Source organism: Amblyraja radiata, chromosome 13 (assembly GCF_010909765.2).
Source record: "Amblyraja radiata isolate CabotCenter1 chromosome 13, sAmbRad1.1.pri, whole genome shotgun sequence".
Taxonomy (NCBI): domain Eukaryota; kingdom Metazoa; phylum Chordata; class Chondrichthyes; order Rajiformes; family Rajidae; genus Amblyraja; species Amblyraja radiata.
Genome location: NC_045968.1, coordinates 8722709 through 8743747, shown reverse-complemented (window position 1 = coordinate 8743747; position 21039 = coordinate 8722709). Strand labels below are relative to the sequence as shown.

Genomic DNA, 21039 nt, shown 5'->3' with positions numbered 1-21039 from the left:
TGTGTGTGGGGATGCTTCGTGTGTGTGATGCCGCACCGCCACCCCCCCCCCCCCCCGTTGCCGAGACGGACCCGACTTCGACGACTTCAAGATACGCTATTTTAAGACGGCCGGAACCCGACTTCGACGACCACGTCTCCGCTGGGGGCTACAGGTAGGGAACGGTCTTTATACACTTTCTAACTCTGTGTGTGGGGGTGGTTAGTGTGTGTGATGCCGCCCCCCCCCCCCAGTGGGGGCTACGGGTAGGGTACGGCTGCGTTGGGGGATCAGACCCAACGGGTTTGCCATTGGTCGTCGTGTTTAAGTGCACGTTTTTAATCAAATCCTTCACCCCCCCCCCCCAATATTTCAAAAATAAACTGGCTTCTCACCCATAGAAGCATCACCAGCCCCAGCCCCTGGTGAATGTTCCATCGTGTGATGTCACAATGACCTATGCTCACAGATTTCCAATCGGAATGGATTCATTTACATATGCATTTGCAGGAGCACAAGCACTTGGTGAACGTTCCATTGTGTGATGTCACAATGCCCAATGTTCAAATACATTGTTGCCATAGAGGGAGTACAGAGAAGGTTCACCAGACTGATTCCTGGGATGTCAGGACTTTCATATGACGAAAGACTGGATAGACTCGGCTTGTACATGCTAGAATTTAGAAGAATGAGGGGGTATCTTATAGAAACGTACAAAATTCTTAAGGGGTTGGACAGGCTAGATGCAGGAAGATTGTTCCAGATGTTGGGGAAGTCCAGAACAAGGGGTCACAGTTTAAGGATAAGGGGTAAATCTTTTAGGACAGAGATGAGAAAAACATTTTTCACACAGAGAGTGGTGAATCTCTGGAATTCACTGGCACAGAAGGTAGTTGAGGCCTGTTCATTGGCTGTATTTAAGAGGGAGTTAGATGTGGTCCTTGTGGCTAAAGGGATCAGGGGGTATGGAGAGAAGGCAGGTACAGGATACTGAGTTGGATGATCAGCCACGATCATATTGAATGGTGGTGTAGGCTCGAAGGGCCGAATGGCCTACTCCTGCACTTAATTTCAATGGTTCTATGTTTCCCTCTCCTCACCCCTCTCCCTCTCCCTCTCCAATCCCTCTCTCCCCCACCCCCCTTCCCTCTCTACCCCACCCCCTTCCCTCTCCCCCCCCGCCCCCTTCCCCCTATCCCTCTGTCCCTCTTCCATCACTCCCCCTCCCCCACTCCTCCTCCCTCCCCACTCTTCCACTTCTCTCCCCCTTCCCCTCCACTCTCCCTCCCCACTCTTCCCCCTCTCTCCCCCACCCCTCTCCCCCTCCCTCCCTCCTCCCCTACCTCCCCATCCTCCCCCTCCCCCACCCCCACATCTCTCTCCCCATCCCCCTCTCTCACCCCCTACCTCGCTCTCCTTTCCCTCCCAAATCTATCCCGTTTCCTCCTCCTCCTCTCCCCACCCTCCCCTCTTCCCACCCCCCCCCCCAAACGCAGTTGGGGAAACAGACCCAACGGGTCTGCACTTGGTCTAGTAAGTAATAAAATTCACTGTTTAGAAGATAATTAAGATTAAATATATTAAGCATAAGGGATAGGCCATTTAGGACCGAGATGACTAAAAACGTTTTCACCCAGAGTTGTGAATCTGTGGAATTCACTGCCACAGAAGGCACTGGAGGCCAATTCACTGGATGAACTAAAGAGAGTTGGATGTAGTTCTTAGGGCTAACGGAATCAAAGGATATGGGGAAAAAGCAGGAACAGGGTACTGATTCTGGATGATCAGCCATGATCATATTGTATGGCGGTGCTGGCTCAAAGGGCCGAATGGCCTACTCCTGCACCTACTTTCTATGTTTCTATGTTTAATTAACAAAATATTTCTATGCTTATTTCACAAGGATAATTCTTACCACATCAGGAACTCGTTGAGGATTCATTTTATTTACGTTTTCATCATTGAGATTTGAATTAACCAGATCAAACCTAAAGTCAAAAACAAAACTGTTTACTTTAATTAATGTTTCATAGGCACACACCAAAACAAGCACATTCTCATTAAGAGCACAATACCTAGGTATGTTGCAAAACCTACCTTTAGCGTCGCTGCAGATCTGTCCCAGCCCGTGTGTGTGATTATGGCGCCGTTTAGAGGGGGGCGGGTTTAAAACGCGATTTTCCCTAGGCTGTTCAAATCGAGCTTGTTCAGCCTATCTCAGTTGCAGACGAAAAATCGCTTGAAGTTTCTCTCGCTGGAGCTATTTTTACATTTTACGGGTTTATTTAATTATTATAGTAAGTTAAAAATTAACCTCTAAACCCGCGACCGCCGACAACAGGTCGGATCTCATACAGGGGACAACGGAAGGTAGGTTGTTTATTTTTACATTAAAAAGCGCTTCTTAAGATCCCTTTATACAAAGTTTTATGTTGCGAGTAGCTAATTTGGGGCCCCATTAAATCCCGCAGTATTTTTCTGGGCATTTGGGGGCACAAATCTACCGCAATGTGAACGTTCTAAACCAGCGCGTTCCACAGGATCCCACTCGAAAGCTGATTTAAATGGCCATTAATTTACAGCAATTGAACACTAAATTCCTTCCATTTGGTCTATAAATTAATGTAAATGAGATTTTAAAATCATGTTTTATTGTGAATTCTTTGTGAATATTATTTGGACACTTAGGCTATTTAAAAATGTTAATCATTTCTTAAGAAATGGATAGATGTTTAGATCTAGTAATTGAAGTTTGGAATTAGCTACAATTGGGTAACTAATTATATGCTTTAATTTCAGGTCATCCAAGTAAGATTATTTTATATTTTTTCAGAGTGCTTCAATCTATGATAACTGAAAATTTCATTCAGTTCTCTTAATTTTTAAGAAAGTTATGGGCTTTTGACTGTCCACGATCACAGCTTTTTTGTTATGTCCATAGAAAATCAATAGGGAACAAGATGCTAATTTCCGAGTATGAAAATGGCCATAACCTTTTAAATACTTGAGATATGAAAGTGAATTAGGTGTCAAATTAAACTTCTTTTTATGCTTTATCTGATGGGATAAATTGCAGACTTGATTTTTAAAATCTCAAAATTTTGTAACATTGCTACAATACCATGCACAGCTTTTAGAAAATGAACATGAAATAATAGTGTATGAAAGAAAACAAAATTCTCAAGATTTAGTATATGCAGATGTGTTTCAAACTCGGCCATCCAAGGACTAGTCATATCTTAAGCGATGATGCTTCATAGTTCGTCAACTTTATAAAGGAAATGACTAACCCCAAGACCAGGTCACCATGATTAAGCAAATGACCTAAATGAGTACGACAATAGTATTGTTGATTGGTGTTCATTTCAGATGTTTTTTGTACCCAGACTTCAGCCAATGTATGCTAGAATAAAAATGTGGAAAAAATATTAGAAATAAACTCAATGTAGTAGCCTGATAAAAGATATACATTTTGACAAAACTATGTTTTGCAATTTTTCTTGACTACATAGAAGTGATTAAATATTACAATGAATTACATTATAGTGAAGCTGTCCTTTATAAATTAAGATACCCCAAATGTCCAGAAATAGACTTACAAATTGTACACATCTGCAAGTGTACAAGTTTATAAAGCTATCAATAAGTAACCAAGTTGTTGAGCTGTTGAAACAAGTTATCAAAATGCCTATAACTCTTTAGTTTGGGATTCAACAAAAATGGTAGCGCATCAGAAAAGCAACTATATCAACTGAAAAGCAGCAAAAAGTTGTGTCTATAGCCATCTCTTATTTACTTCATGCGGAAACAGGATTTGACAAGAGTTGGGTACAAAAAAGTCTCAGTCTGAAGTTCCAACCCGAAACATCACCTATTATTTTTCTCCAGCGATGCTGCCTGACCCACTGAGTTACTCCAACATTGTGGGTCTATCTTTGCTGTTAACCAGCATCTGCAGTTCCTTCCTACACAACAGTCTTGGCTGACCAAGTTTATAGAAGGTAGAATATGCATTACATTACCAAAATTTGGGACGAAACTTATGAAAACGCATCTTTCTAATTTCAGATAAATCTCTTGTCTCATATCTAAGAAACCAAAGTCTAATTTGCTTCCAGTACATGGAATCCAAAATACCACACGGTTGTGGAATTTGTGAGTAGACTATCACAAGGACAGAACAGAGGCATTTCTTGTCTAGGAGTCAAATAAAGAAAATCAGTATTGGCATTTAGTTATGAGAAACAATGTTCCAGACATTCATAGAAACATAGAAATTAGGTGCAGGAGTAGGCCATTCGGCCCTTCGAGCCTGCACCGCCATTCAATATGATCATGGCTGATCATCCAACTCAGTATCCCGTACCTGCCTTCTCTCCATACCCTCTGATCCCCTTAGCCACAAGGGCCACATCTAACTCCCTCTTAAATATAGCCAATGAACTGGCCTCGACTACCCTCTGTGGCAGAGAGTTCCAGAGATTCACCACTCTCTGTGTGAAAAAGGTTCTTCTCATCTCGGTTTTAAAGGATTTCCCCCTTATCCTTAAGCTGTGACCCCTTGTCCTGGACTTCCCCAACATCGGGAGCAATCTTCCTGCATCTAGCCTGTACAACCCCTTAAGAATTTTGTAAGTTTCTAGAAGATCCCCTCTCAATCTCCTAAATTCTAGAGAGTATAAACCAAGTCTATCCAGTCTTTCTTCATAAGACAGTCCTGACATCCCAGGAATCAGTCTGGTGAACCTTCTCTGCACTCCCTCTATGGCAATAATGTCCTTCCTCAGATTTGGAGACCAAAACTGTACGCAATACTCCAGGTGTGGTCTCACCAAGACCCTGTACAACTGCAGTAGAACCTCCCTGCTCCTATATTCAAATCCTTTTGCTATGAAAGCTAACATACCATTCGCTTTCTTCACTGCCTGCTGCACCTGCATGCCTACTTTCAATGACTGGTGTACCATGACACCCAGGTCTCGCTGCATCTCCCCTTTTCCTAGTCGGCCACCATTTAGATAATAGTCTACTTTCCTGTTTTTGCCACCAAAATGGATAACCTCACATTTATCCACATTATACTGCATCAGCCAAACATTTGCCCACTCACCCAGCCTATCCAAGTCACCTTGCAGTCTCCCAGCATCCTCCTCACAGCTAACCCTGCCCCCCAGCTTAGTGTCATCCGCAAACTTGGAGATATTGCCTTCAATTCCCTCATCCAGATCATTAATATATATTGTAAATAGCTGGGGTCCCAGCACTGAGCCTTGCGGTACCCCACTAGTCACTGCCTGCCATTGTGAAAAGGACCCGTTTACTCCTACTCTTTGCTTCCTGTTTGCCAGCCAGTTGTCTATCCACATCAATACTGAACCCCCAATGCCGTGTGCTTTAAATTTGTAGTATTAAGTAAAAGACAAAAAAATACAAAAATTAAAATTATCAATTAAAATCACACTTGGAGTGCATTGGTCTGAACTATTAATTAATTTGTCCTTGAGCCAACGTTTTAATGAAGTTGACATTGAGTCTCTCCTCCATCTCCACCATTCCACAATCCGGGATTTTGTTAACCACGCTATTAGATTGTACCACATCCAAACACTTTCTCAAAATTTACAGACAACATTCACCTATATATCGGCGAGACCAAGCGCAGGCTCTGCGATCGTTTCGCGGAACACCTCCGCTCAGTTCACCTAAACCTACCTGATCTCGCAGTTGCTAAACACTTTTATTCCCCCTACCATTCCCACACCGACCTATCTGTCCTGGGTCTCCTCCATTGTCAGAGGGAGGCTCAGTGCAAATTGGAGGAACAACACCTCATGTTTCACTTGGGTAGCTTACACCTCATTGGTATGAACATTGACTTTTCTAACTTTAAGTAACCCTTGCTTTCCTTCTTTCTCCCCATCCCTCCCCCTTCCCAGTTCTCTGACCAGTCTGACTGTCCCTCTGATTACATTATATCTGTTTGCTTTGTTACCACCTTCTCCGAGCCAACTATGGTGTATTCTACATTTTCCTAGATATGCATCTCGTTTGCTCTCTTACACTTCCTTATCTCTGTAACACCCTCTCCCCTGACGCTCAGTCTGAAGAAGGGCCTTAACCCGAAAAGTCACCCATTCCTGTTTTCCAGAGATGTTGCCTGTCCCACAGAATTGCTCCAGCATTTTGTGTCTATCTATTGCCTGGTATTACCCATTTACAATGGTATTCAAGTTACTAGTAAAGTTCTATACTGTTTCTCGGACAAAGATGTCAAATTTGCCATTTTCTGATCCTCTGTTTCTAGGAAAGATTTAGGCTAGCCCTTATGCTATCTCCAGTCACAATTCCTTCAGCAACTTGGGATGCAAGGCATCCAACCCAGGCAAAATATTCATTCAGCAAAGCCAGTCTTCCCAACACATCTAACCATCACTTTCACCCCTCCACTGTCTCTACATCTGCTGATGCTTTGTTAGTATCCTGTCTCTATGTACAAAATAACAGTATTATGAAGTGCTCATTAAGCATTCAACCCTTGTCCTGCACAGAGTAAAGGGCCTGTCCCACTTAGGCGACTTTTTCAGCGAGTTACTGTCGTGGCGTGATGCCAAGGAACCGCCCCCCTACGACAACATCTACGACAGGCTGCCACCTCGTCGACGTCAAGCTACGTCAACCAATGTCCCAATTCATCGCGACACGCGACATCATCCCACGACAACACCCGCGACAGCCTACGACGATATGGACGACAACCGAAGTCAACCTACGTCAGTACACGACAAGCTACGACCCTGACGGCGTCAACTGAAGATAGGTGGAGCGGTGCACTTTCTTTCAAATGACGCAACGTGACTTCTCGTGACGCCGATACTGTCACCGGTTGACGTACCGTAGGCTGCCACCACTTGAATTCACCAAAGTCAGCACCCGGCGACAGCCAACGTCAGATGGCGTCAACCTGGCACCCCGACCACTGACGAAACGCAAGCCTGCACACAATGCAGCACCATCGTTGCCTACGACAACACCTACGCCAGGAGAAGTCACGCTACGGTCACCGAGAGGTTTTAAACATTTCAAAACCAAGCGGCGACAAGAAAAAGGCCACGATACTTGAGGCAACAGCTCAGGACAATACAGGCGTCACGCGGCGTGAACCATGTGGCGACAGCCTATTTTCCGGCTGTCGCCGAAAAAGTCACCTGAGTGGAACAGGCCCTTTTGTGTCCCTTAGACCAGAGTCCACATCAACCATCATTCACCCACTTACATTAATCCCACCTACCAACGTGCATGTGTTTGGGACATGGGAGGAAACTAAAGAACCCAGAGGAAACATACATGGTCACAGGGTGAACATGCAAACTCCACACAGCAGTCCACTTACCTTGGTGGATTTTGTGCCTGCACCAGGAACATTCTTGTTGTTTTTAATTGCATCAATGTCTATCACAATAAATTCCTCCAGCTGCCCAGGTTGAAACAGGTTGTAAAAAGGGTAGCGCCAATAGGTGGAACCATCAATTTCAGCAACTATAACATATGAAAAAGTAAATTAGTACATCTGTCGTGACATTCATCTCCTTACTGTGGAAAACAGCCATTTAAATGATAAGTGACGTTAAAAGCTACCACAAATAAATCCGGGCTCTAATGGAGCGCATAGTGAATGTGATCAAGTGATTAAAACTCAATGTGAGAGAGAAAGATGCTCGGGTAATACGACCTTATCCATCCACTATTTTCAATTTCTGCAGTTACTTTAATAGGAATCTATCCGATTACTGTGAAAGCATATCAGAATCAGGTCCAATCTGTGCCTTTTGCTAGTATTGCGTTCACTATTTGGCCGTTCTCCAATACATAGTCGTCCACACTATAAATGCAATGATATGCTTCACCGGTTGAAATTATTTTCTGGAAATAAGCAGTTCTTTTGCATGGAGTAAAAAACTGACATAGGTATGTTTCCAATTTTCACCATCTGTACATGAAAGTCAAAATCTTGCTGGATTATAACCTTAAATTTGACTCTGCCCAAATCTTAGATGATAGATACCAACAGTGAACATTGGGGATACAGAATGGATCAAATCTAAAGTACCGTGACCTGTGAATTCTTAGGCCTGGTAAGTTGATTTTAATATCCAAACCTTTGTTAAACAGTAAAACCAGTAAGTGAGTCACACCACAATAAACGATTTTAGTATTCCGAAAAACTCAAGGAATCATGGGATTTGTCAAACGCTATAAATAAAAATAGAACGAAGCGCTATTAGGTCCGATTTTTTGTATTTTTTCAAGTTTGTATTTGTCAGGGGTAGATACGAGTTGGGGGGGGGACTGGACCGGCTCTCGGCAGCTGCACGCACACAGAACCACGCCTCATCTGCAGCCAGGATCGAACCCGCAAGCACTGCCGAACCGCCACCGGACCCCCCTCAGTCCTACCCCCCCCCTCCCACACACTCGAGTGTCCCATCCCCGCCCAGAGGGCGGTCGGAGACGTCCAGACCGGCGGGATACCGGCCCCCAGCCAGCACGGAGAAGCACCAACTCCAGCCCAACCCCACCCCAACTCCAGAGGAACACGCTCCCCGATGGGCCGCTACAGCGACAAGAGCCAGTTTGCCCACGGCCTGGCCAAGCTACGCTCCTTCAGCCGCCACCCTAAGTACAAGCCGTACGTTGCACACCACTGGCTTCTGCCCCTACGGTACCTCCTGCCACTTCATGCACAACCCTGAGGAGGAGCGAGGGCCCCAGCCTCGCCTGCGCCAGAGCACCAGCCTGGGCTCAGCCTCCTCTGGCCCGGTGCTCAACTGGGCCGTGTTGTGGGCGGCCTTCAGCCCCGACCTGGAGTTGGAGCTGGCCCGGGCTCTGGGCTTGGGGCTGGGCAAGGGAGGGCAAGGAGGTTGCTGCTGCCGCCACCAACACCAACAGCACCAGCAGGCGCCCGGCCTCCCCATGGCCGGCAGGAGCAGCGGCTCCAAATTGCCCGTCTTGAAGCAGGGCCGGCGGCTGCCCAACTTCAGCAGCATCTCAGTGTCGGACTGGGAGGGGGGTGGTGGTGGAGTGCTGCCGGCGGGACAGGCAGAGCCGAACTGGAGCCAACAGCTGCAGCACCGGCTGCAAGTGCGGGGCCGCCCCGCCAGCCCATGGCCGTCCCCGGACAGAGACAGGACACCAGGGAGGGGACGGGGGCGGCCCAGCAGCAACTCAACAGCACCAACAGCGATGGAGAGCCAGGCCCGACCCCGACCACGGACGAAACGCAAGCCTGCACACATTGCAGTACCACCGTTGCCGAGACTGTTTATCGCGAGTGACTTATGAGCTGGGCATGCGCAGTCGGAATACCGAACTCGTTAATGGTAAAACATGGTCAACTCCATAAGCTGTCATTCAGTGACAGTGTGTATCTGTAATACCAACATATCTGTATGTCAAGCAGTAAATGGTCATTTTGATTTTCTAAATCTGTCAAATGATAATGACGATGATACTTTATTGTTACGTTCCTATGTACCTAATACAGTGAAATTCTTTGTTTTACAAACAATCCAGTAAATTCATACTACAGATAAGCACATTTATGCTGGGTGAAACGTTTTTGGTCAGATTGACCAGAGAGCATCTTGGCTCTCTGCACATCCAATTATTTCCAATAATGCACATCATCTCAGATAGGACCAAACAACAGGCAGCCTTTGTATCAAGCTTATGCAATATCTTAACAAAGCAAAAGCATCCATGTTACATCCATACACACTATCAAAAGCCAACCATTTTATTTAGTCAGGTGGAAAGGAAGTGGTGGAAACAAAGGAATTTCAGGTGCTGGTTTAGAAAAAAAAAGACACTCTATGCTGGACTAACCCAACGAATCAGGCGGCATCTCTGGAGAACATGGATGCATAACGTTATGGGTCGGGAACTATCTTCAGACTCTGAATCTAAAGAAGGATTCCGACCCGAAACATCACCTATCCATGTTCTCCAGATAAGGTGCATGACCCACTGTGTTACTCCAGCTCTTTGTGTTTTTTTCAGGTGGAAAATAATTCCGCTCAGACATCTTAGTGTCTCCTAACTTGAAGAGGAACAAGTTGTTTAGTCTTCCCACCATGACACAAGAAGCATGGCAGCTGTTAAGAACCGAATCATTTGTTACTTTATCATTTGCACACGGAGGCAAAATATGAATAGTATCCTGCTCTTGCAAAAGCAATGTCTCCTAATAAACATTACATTTTAACTGTACTTCCATGCATGGCCACAAGATGACATTTAACAAGAAATATCAATCTGCAGATCTGAAAAATTCCAGGTCATCAGTGATGTACAATAACTAAGACGGCCTCTGTGCAAAGAGTTAAAACTGAAAGACCGGCTTGACTTGTCAGTGTTGACTTTGAAGTAGCATTTTATTACTCTGTTTGTAATTATTTCCTTTCCATTAAAAAAAAAAATTGGACGAATGTGGGAAATCTCCCCACTTATGTTGTAACAATAAATTCGAGCTAGGTTAGTTTACAATAGCACGTTCCATACTAAGGGAGCTGCATCCACCCCACCCCCCTCTCTAGCTAAGCAAGTATGCAGGCAATCCCTGGTTTTCCTTCATCTTTTAAACTGCTCTTTTCTGTTTTTGTCACGCTTAACCACCCGCACTGTCCAGATCCTATTCTTATAATCATGAATGTTTGACCCATGTGGGTTCAATTATTCCCATTCTGACTGATTTATAAACTGCAGCTGATTTTATTTAAATATACAATGCAATGAGGGTTCAACTAGTGCTTAATATCAGTTTGAGCTAAATACCAGACTTCCATAAAAGTGTATTAAGTAAGATTGGCATCGAATCTATTTCATAGCTTCTTCTGTCATTTTGTTTGCACTCTTTCAACTTTCAATGTTAGATGATTCCTTCCAAATGACACATCTGAATGGAAAACTGTTGCATCATGACTGTTGTCAAGTCCGTTGTGATTAACCAGTATCAAATTCAGTTTTAGCATTACAATAAATTAATCATTTGCAGCCACCGGGTGGCGCCATAAGTGGCAGCCTCACCAACAGCCTGCCTTGTCCCTTTCTTCTTTTGTTTGGTTTTAAATCTGCTTTATTTATATATTTTTGTGTATCTTTAGTTTTTGTATTATGTGTGGGGTGGGGGTGGAGTCGGGGTAAACTTTTTTGTCTCTTCCCTCGACGAAGATGCGACTTTTTCCGTATCGTATCTCCATCCGCACTGCAGCCTAACATTGTGGAGCTGGAGGTCCCTTTGTTAGGGGTCGACTTCGGGAGTTCCAACCACAGGAACTTCGACCGCCCCGATCGCGGAAGCCTCGATTGCCCCATTGTGGGGGCTTCGATCGCCCCGACCGTGGGAGAAAAGGAGGAAGAAGGTAAAAGTTATTCGCCTTCCATCACAGTGGGGAATGTGAGGTTGCCAAAAAACAAGATGGACGTGCTGCCTGCGCAGGTGAGGGCTCGGAGGGATTGCCGTGAGCATGATGATCTTGGTGTTTGCGGTGACATCACGCCATGAGAACATCCTGGAGTGTGGTGCGAGTGTGGACGACTTGCTGACTGTTCGGGCGGACAGGGACCGAGGAGAGAGTGACAGCAGTCTGGTCACATCACGGCGAAGGAGAGCGTGTGTGGCCCGGAGATTGAACTGATGGCTGTGGGTTTCCGCTTATGCGGTGTGCCCAAGGGATTCTCACACGCCGCTGTGGTGGCTGCTTATGTTTAATCTTTATGTAGTTTTGCATCTTGTTGCTTTTTTGGTATGACTATATGGTAAATCAAATTTCACTGTGCCTCGGTACACGTGACAGTAAAGGACCATTGAATCCTTTGAGTGTCCATTCAAAGGATATTGTCAATGATTAATATACAGTAATGTTAAAATGTTGACCTAAATACAACCAATCTGTCCTTCAGCTCAATCCCTGTTGGCGGTATATATTGATAAACACAATATTATTGCCCAATAACATACGTGCCAAAGCACTAGAAAAGGTACAGAGGAAATGTATCAAGATGGCATCTGGACTGGCGTATTTCATTAGGACAAAAGATTGGCTAGGCTGGAATATTTTCTTTAGCTGAGATGAGAGTTAATTGAGGAACACAAAATAATGAGAGGCTTGGATAAACTGATCAAGAAAACTACCTCCCTCAGTAGAGAGGTCATTAAATTGGAGGTGTAAATTTAACATACCTGTAATTGGACAAACAAGAATCACATAAGAGTTGAGGATTTTTTTCCCCAGCAAAAACACAAGGGGATCTAGATCTTGTGGGCAGCAGAAAAAACTGAAACTCTCATCACATTTATCTGATGCACTGCAAATCTCAAGGCTTTAGACCAAGGGTGATAAAGTGGGATTAGACTGGAGTTTTCTCTCAGCTGCATAGAAGTTCCCTTCCTGTGCCATAACCTTTATATAATTCAAGTAAACTATAAATATGAGGCAAAAGTGGTGTAGAAACTTACTCTGTAAACTAGAAGGATCAATGAGGTGCATAGCACTAGTCACACGGATGCAAACACATATCTGACTCATGTTTCCAAGGCTCTGTGCGACACGTGGTGGCAAGCATACCAAATTATCCTGCAAAAGGAGGAAACAAAGTGGACTGAAGGCTTCAGCAAAGACTCTGCTGCAAAATGTGCAACATTTACTTTGTTCTTTAAAGTTCAAATTTGAAACTGAGTTACTGGAAGTATCAGCAATCGATGCACAACCTGATGCAAATGACATTTGAAATATGCTTTTAGGCAGATATTATTTCCTACCTTGCAAACTGGGACAATTTCCATAGAGAAGGTACTTTTATAATTGTAGCTATTACTGTGGACATCGTGGGAGATAAGACGCTGAGATGCTTTATACCTTTGAAGACATAAAACATACATTTGTTTTGGAATATAAAAGAAAACCCCAATGTATTTTCAAGAAAATATGCGTTATATCCTCTCAAAAAAAGATGATCAGCATACAAGGGGAGCTTAAAAATGATAAAACAAGTTTATTTTTACAACTCCCACAGAGAAAAGAGTATAGTCATTAAGGAAGCGTTTACAAAGGATGCCCGAGGACAATGACTTTTCAATGGTTCAGTGGTGCTTTATTTGTCACCATATGTAACTACACAATAAAATTATTTTTGCATCTTATATATCTATGTTTTGGCGCCATTTCCAAAGTCCGGTCCACCCGCTCGCTCGATATACTGGAGCAGTTCCCGCAAACTGACGTCCCTCTCCTCGTCCGACCTTTGGACTTTACCATATTTAATTGAAGAGAAACTACATAATTATTTGACAAAAGCAAACCTATCTTAGTTGAATCTGCAAGTTTTTCAAACCACATGGAGATCAGTGCCATGTTTGGGAGAGCTGTCCCAAGGATTAATCACACAATAACTGGTCATAAGCAAGTCAGATCATTCTGTTATACTCCGGTAGAATGCTATGTCCCTTGTAGTCAGGAATAATGACTCCAGAACAAATGAACTGTCAAAATATCAGATTTAACAAGATGAACAAAATAACTTCCTGTCATTTACAACCTATTGTCTATCATAGAGCTGAAAAGGTAATCTACTGTTGAAAATCACTTGTAAGATACACCATGGGCAGTAAGAATCAATTATGGGTGGGGAGGATATTTAACATTCGTATTCAAGAATGGGTCTGTAGCACTGTTACAGATCAAGTAAATTTCTCTCGAAAGTTCCAGATGGGATCTGTGGCAACTGATGGAGATTAACACATACATTTGTTTTGGAATATATAAATAGTATATTTTTATGTAAATGTATTTCCTAGAAAATATACTCACCCAGTACATTACACTACTATCTTATAAAACTCATTCTTCATCCATATACCCATTTTAGATGCATATGCTCATGAGCATTCAGTGTACATGCTAATGCAGATATAAAGATTGTTTCACATTGAGAACATCCCCCTCTGCAGACCAGTGTGCTAAAAGGGATAGATTCAAAATTGCATATCCGCAAATTCCTGTGATCCCTCAGCTATTGGACTGTAGTCCACTACAATCTGTAACCTCAAATCCCTAACAATTAATATCTTGTCAGGATAGTCAGTATAATGACCACCTTGCCACGCATAGTCACAAATTGGGTGTCAACTTGGTGAACCACAACAGGAATGCCAAACAGAATCAGCACGTTATAAATAGAAATAACCAGTGCACCAACTAACATATCAAAGCTTTACAGTCTTGCCGAATTCAGCTGTGAATGGCGATGGACTATTAAGGAACTAATGGAAGGAAGGAGCTCCACGAGAATCTTATCAATGATCAGAGCCAAATGCAAGATAAAAGCCATCAAGTCAGAATTCCCAGAATGATTCACCTGAAATTGCCAATGACACTAAAGCTAGTGCACTTCATAAACAGCAGGAAATAACAGAATGAACCATACACATTAAAGATTCCATGGCCCTGCCAACGTCCCAGATGGATTGAGGACGTGTGATCTTGGATCAGTCGAGTTTCTAGCCAAGTTGTTCAGGTACAGTAACAGCAATGGCACCAATTCATCAAATGTATACACTGGATCATCAACAAATGAATCGTCACGATGACTTAACTGTAACATGATCATTAATGGGCAGCGTTGGTTATAGGTCAATGACCCTCTCTCTATCGTTTGCTCAGAAGTGGAGATCAGATGACTACAACTTCATTCACCAGACTGGACAGAACTCAGGCTAGGGCTGAAAAGTAGCAAATAACACATCAGTGCCCGACGATACCATTTCCAAGGGAGTAACTAACCGTAGCCCCTAGACATTCAACAAGATTACAATCTTCAAGTACCTGCCCACCAACCCTTGGTGACCACCTCTCACCAAAAACTTTAGAGCTGCCACGCCAGTACAGTAGATATACTCAGTATGTCATCTGCATGGGATTTGAAGTTGCAGATTGCAGTGGAATATAGTCCTATAGCGGAGAGGTCACAGGAGCTCATAGATGTGCAGTTTTGAATCTACCCCATTTTGCACAGTGGTATCCTAGAAAGCTGCAGAGAGCATTCGTATTTATCCCTCAGAAAAAACCTTGCATCTTTTGGATTAATTCTAACCAATCAATTAACAAGATTCTTCTTTCTAAGCCTTCTCCAGATTCTTTCTGCCCTTTAATTAAGAAATCTGAAGCAAGATAGGAGTGTGACACAAAGTACATGACATTATGGTTTTATATCTGAAGGACTATTTTTGAATATCATCAATTTTTCCACATCATTGAAGTTATCTCACATTTTCCCTTGTCTTGTTCCATACCATAATTAAATTTGACATTTGATACCTGTACCACATTTAACGCTCTGAAATTGCTCAATTTTGCATGCAACATTTTAATACCTACTTGCAAGGAACTGTACACTGTAGAAAGTCCACCATCTTCTGGGCATGTTGTTTGGTACCATAATAGAAATCAAGACCATCTAAAAACAAAACTCTGGTCAGCGCTGATTACACCGGTTATTTCAAATCATTCAAGTATACAATCAAGAAACAGTTAATATGTGAAAACTTTTTTTAAAGTCATTGTATGTTCAATGAAAGGACATCAAACCAAAATATTTAATTTACTGCATTCTCCATAAGTTGCCCATATGTCTAGTATTTACTGTGTGTGTTTCATGGTTCCAGGGTTAGCAGTATTTTGATGGAGTGTCAAAAGAATTGGACATAGGTGAACGCAAATAAGACACGTTTAAATCCTGCATTATTATCCAAACCTATGTATTCGGCATTTGTGGACAGGGAAACTGTTAATTGATCAAGGTCTGCTGACGTTATTGACCTAAAAAAATAACAAATTTTCTTTCTACAGATGATGTTGAGTTTTTCCAGCATATTCTGTTATTTCAGATTTCCACATTTTACTTTAAAGAAACATTTTCCCCTAAACCCAGAGAAATATTGATTTTTTTTATTGATTTTGATTTCTCCGTTAATTTTAATCTCCGTTTCTCAAACGTCATTATTTTTTACACTAATATAATGCAATTATTACATCAGTATTTAGTATTTTATTTCAAATTTACCCATTTCTGTTAATTTAATCTTTCACCTTTAAAAAAAGTTTTTTTTTTAAAACATATCACTGGCTGCTTTTCCTATATTCTACCAATACCAATGAGAATTTAAAACCTCCCTTACAAGTTGTTTGTAGAGACAAAACTCAATGCCCTAGGGTCACTTTCCATGAGAATCAGAGGGAACAAAAGAGTCCTAATCATAAACTTTCTACAGCCATAAGCGTACACATAGGACTCTGCTCATATATCTTCCATGGTCAAATAACCAGGAAACTAATTCCACAATTTTCATTTAAGTAATTTGATCAAGGACTACATCTACAGAGGACAAAAAGTTAAGAGAGCACTCTACGATATTTGTAGGTACTAAAGATTATTTCATAAACATTCACTTACCATGGATTTCCTTAACACGAAGTGTGTTTTGATGTAGCTTATGTTTCAGGATTAATTGTTCCAAGTAATAAAAAGTTTTCTTGTGTGAGGTCTAGGAATTCCAAACAGAGAAAGAAAGGAAAAAATATTTTCATATTGATTTTATGTAAAGCAATCAAAAATATATATAATTCCGTTTTTTCGTTGCATGATTTAGCAAATTACTTTTTTATTGAATGAAAGTCAGTTTCACTGAAAAAATGATAGAAATAAAATGTATACTTTATCAAGTTATAACAAAAGACAATTGTCAATTATTACATTTGTACATGCTTATTGTGCTCATAGTTAAGTATCTTCTAGTACATATTTTTGTATGTACATGTACATTTATAGAATTTTACAAAATTAAGTGAATGTTTATATTTAGAGATATAAATACATCACATCACCACCAGGCTTCTCACTTTCCACAAGATGGTAGAACTGCTGACTTTTAACACAGGGTGGTGGACGATTGGAACAAGCTGCCAGGTAGTTGAGGCTGGGACTATCCCATTTTTTAAGAAACAGTTAGACAGGTACATGTATAGGACAGGTTTGGAGGGTTATGGACCAAGCGCAGGCAAGTGGGGCTGGGTGGCTAGGACATTGTTGGCTGATGTGGGCCAGTTGGGCCGAAGGGCCTGTTTCCACACTGTGTCACTCTATGATTCATAGTGCCTGGTCAATCCTGACCTTTGATGCTGTTAATGCGAAGTTTACACATTCCCCCTGTGACCTCTGGGAGCACACCAGGTGCTCCGTCCAGGTTCCTCCCACATCCCAAAGATGTCTAGGTCTGTAGGTTAATTGGTTCTAGTGTGTTGGGAGTAGAATGAGAAAGAGGGAGTATGAGAGGAAACTGGAGCATCCGGAGAATACCCGCACGGTCACAGGGAGAACGTGCAAACACTGTACAGGTGGTACCCATAGTCAGGATCAAACCTAGGTCTCTAGCCTGTAAAGCAGCAGCTCTATCCCTACGCCACTGTGCCACTCCATCTGCTTCAGATCTGCCAACAATCAGCAAAATAACCTTGCACATAAAATCTTGTATATAAGTTATAACTCAAAGTTCATTCTGTTGTTGCAGTAAATAATGTGTATTTAACGGATGCTCATTACATATACATCAACACCTTTTAAAACATTGAAGTGCTATTAATCACACTGTAATATGAATTCATGTTACTTTTGTACAATTAAAACAGCAGTTTACTCACCTTCTGTCGGACCTGCACCACTGCTTTCCAATAGTCTTTAGCTTCAACGCGGTGGCAATCATCACACATCTGTGACAAGATGATAAAATCTACCACAAACACCTGCTGCAATATTGTTCTGCTTATTACCTGCACACAAGACTTGCTGTTAGAAAATTCAAACTATGTTGAGTATTATATACGGCAGAATGACAACTATAAATGATTTAAGTGGGACACAAGGTCAGACCTCAGTCAAAGGTTCAAGACATTCAGGAAATAAAGGCATTCAGTCAGGTCAGTAACCTTATAAGCTGTGCACCATGCATGTGCCATCTGACCGGGTAAAGTAAATTAAGAAAAAAGTAAAGTTCTCATGAGGTATGAAAAACTGAGAATTGTATCTACAAAGAGCCTATTAATAAACAATCATTCGATATGAGTGCAATTGCACCCTAGACAGTTCAAATTTGGCCAGCATAGGCTAAGAATAATCCCACGGAGATTCCTTGCTCCAAGACGTATGGAAGCAGTATGGGACCAATCATCAAATCTCAGCTTTGTAGATCAGTCAAAGAATTCAAACATTTTAAAATTACATTTTTAACCACTTTTCAAATTTCTATTCAAGATCCATCATGATATTTAACATCAGAGTGAAAATGTTACTTCATGAAGAAATTGTAATTTAATCAAAAGACCAGATTTCTCAGTTCCTCAAACAATGATGTGAAGTGGATTTAAATTACTTAAAAATAACTTGCTTCTCACCTCCTTTTGAATGGTAAGCTTGACCTTTAACCTCTTGGAATGAGGCTCTGTCCAAATAAAGCCTGCATCTATCAGTCGCACCTGAATAATGGAAACAGTGTTGCTGTTGATAATGATAACACCTCAAATGGTCAGTTTTGCCCACGGATGGATTTTCTATACAGAAGCACGTCCAAATTTACAGCACCTAACTGAGGATAGCACAAAAATTCTAAAATGAAGACCTTAATCATTTCATTTATTGCAGTATATTGCAATGTCAAAATACAAATATTATTCCCTCTGCCAATTTTCTCTCGTGTTCAGAAATAGTCAATTTGACCGTTGTATGCAAACATAAACCCTGCTAAATATCGTTCCGTCCATCAAAATATAATCTAACATTATTTACATGAGCATTTATAGGAACCAGTGTGGGAAGCATTACATTTGTCACAGAAAGACCATGAGCAAAAAAACCTGACTGATTTCTCTTTGCTAAGTTCTTAGAAATGCCCAAAATTAACAAATTTGTTGCATTCATTGTCACTCCAATGATGATCAAACAGGAAGAAAACACAAATCAAATGGAAGGCTTGTTCAGTACACACATCAACTAATCAGGCACTAAAGATTGCTGTAATGTTAATTGCTACGATTAATTTTAAATGACATTTGAGATTTTTTTTAATGCATATTACATACTAATGCCTTGGTCAAAATAATTTGGATTATTTTTATTATAAAATAGAGAAACGCCAAAAAAAATGTAATTCTAATTTTCAAACAAATAGATTTAAGGATTTTTAAGAAGTAGTATCAGGTGTTAGCAGCACTCCGAGTTGAAAATGCTTTATGACTAAAAGGCAATCTGCTGAAGCATCTTCAACTTGAAAATTGACTCTGTTTCTCTTTGCACATAAGCTGACTGATCTTTTGGGTGGTTTTACAAAATATAACAAATGGGTTAAATTGACAGCAATACAATTTTAAGTACAGCTGACAACAGAATTGCCCAAAATTAGTCTTGTGGTGAACTGCCAGCATCTGTCACTTCCCCGAAAACAACTCGACAATTGAAAAGTTATTTCCTAATCCAAGGAAGAGTACTGCAATCAGGCATTGCTGAAGAAAACAGCAAGGCCGGAAAGCACTCATGTTCTGACTCTATAACCTTTAATTATTGGGGCGCCGTATTGAAGGAAGCCTCTGCCTACAGTCTGTCCGTTTTTTTCCTATCTTTTAAAAAAAAATTAGTTTGTCTTAAAAGTGTGTTTTGGAGTTTCTTTAGTTTTTCTATGTGAGGGAGGGGGGTAGGGGAAGGGGGAAACCGCTTCCCAGTCGTTTCCTGGCGGGGACGCGACTATTCTCCGAGTAGCGTTCTCGCAGCCTACCATCTGGATTGGAACGGCATCTTTTACATCAGTCTCATCTATGAGGTTTTTGATAGGAACAAATCTGCCAGCTGTCAGTAGTTCAGTGGTCAACCTAAATATCTTATTTTGAACCAAGCCATAGAAAAACTGGAAAATTGACAACTTTACAGAGTCACTATACATAAAGTGATTTGTACGAATGAAATGCAGATGCTGATTTACACCTTCTTCATAAAGTGATGTCACACTGAAGAGCTTGTGAGTACACTTAAATATTGATAAATCAATTTTGTAAACCAACATATCAACTCCCTCTTCAAAAGAAGTAAATATTTACATTTTCTAGTTCTGTATTGCAAAATATATGATCAGAAGTCGTTTGGAATTAATAACGAGATCTTTCAAACAGATAAGAAATTATTACAGCTTAATCTACGAAACACATATTCTTTGACTGCAATTAAATGGTTCTTAAAAATAGAACCCGAGATAAAAAGCAAATTTTGCCAGATTACCCAATCTACTAACTTTGCTTAATGGAGACTTCAATTTTTTAAGACACAATGTTAAAAGTTCTCTTGATTCCAATGCACATTGCATCCAGGTACTAGGGGGTTGAAGATATCTGTGGAGGTAAAAACAAAAGTTAGCATCCAAGTTAATTCATCTAAGCAAGCATGATGAATTTCAGCAACCAGGCTTAATTTGGATATGCAACATGGCGAAATATTTCATCGTACATCAATTGCAGCTAATTTAAAAGAAACACAATACTAGGTCGAAGTTACACGTCCAAAAATTAAAACCAAGCTCATTTTTTTTGCTAAAATGCATCCATCATAATTATTTTGCTTATTTAACTACAAACACATAACACAGAGAGAATGCCGTTTACACAGTTTTAATTTTCATTGGTATAACTACTAATATGGTTCCACAAAATCATAGATGCCATTGTATGAATAAAAAGAGGGGAGGGAGGTTGGGGTGAGGCGGGGGAAAATTGTTGATCTCCTCAAAGCCCAGAATCTATCACATAAATCCTAAATAAAACTAATAATTTGGCTTCTGCTTAATGGAAGAAGCAATTGTAGATTACAATGAATGAAAATAAATCTCCTGAAAATGCAAATATATTTATAACATTTATCCAAGGTATGAAAATGAAGTATGTTTTAATCTGTCATTAATACTTTTGAATAAGT

General features: G+C 41.3%; 1 protein-coding gene across 1 annotated transcript in view; it reads right to left on the bottom strand.

The window, feature by feature from the left end:
• Positions 1–21039, bottom strand: part of nmd3 (NMD3 ribosome export adaptor) — a 43899-nt gene that overhangs the window by 6726 nt on the left and 16134 nt on the right. The window contains exons 4-13 of the mRNA XM_033031181.1: positions 20363–20459; positions 18480–18560; positions 17730–17858; positions 16486–16576; positions 15411–15489; positions 12797–12893; positions 12494–12611; positions 7370–7515; positions 3270–3382; positions 1895–1967 (exon numbers count right to left, since the gene is read on the bottom strand). Coding sequence (XP_032887072.1) covers positions 1895–1967; positions 3270–3382; positions 7370–7515; positions 12494–12611; positions 12797–12893; positions 15411–15489; positions 16486–16576; positions 17730–17858; positions 18480–18560; positions 20363–20459 — 1024 coding nt within the window. The remainder of the gene's footprint in view (positions 1–1894; positions 1968–3269; positions 3383–7369; positions 7516–12493; positions 12612–12796; positions 12894–15410; positions 15490–16485; positions 16577–17729; positions 17859–18479; positions 18561–20362; positions 20460–21039) is intronic.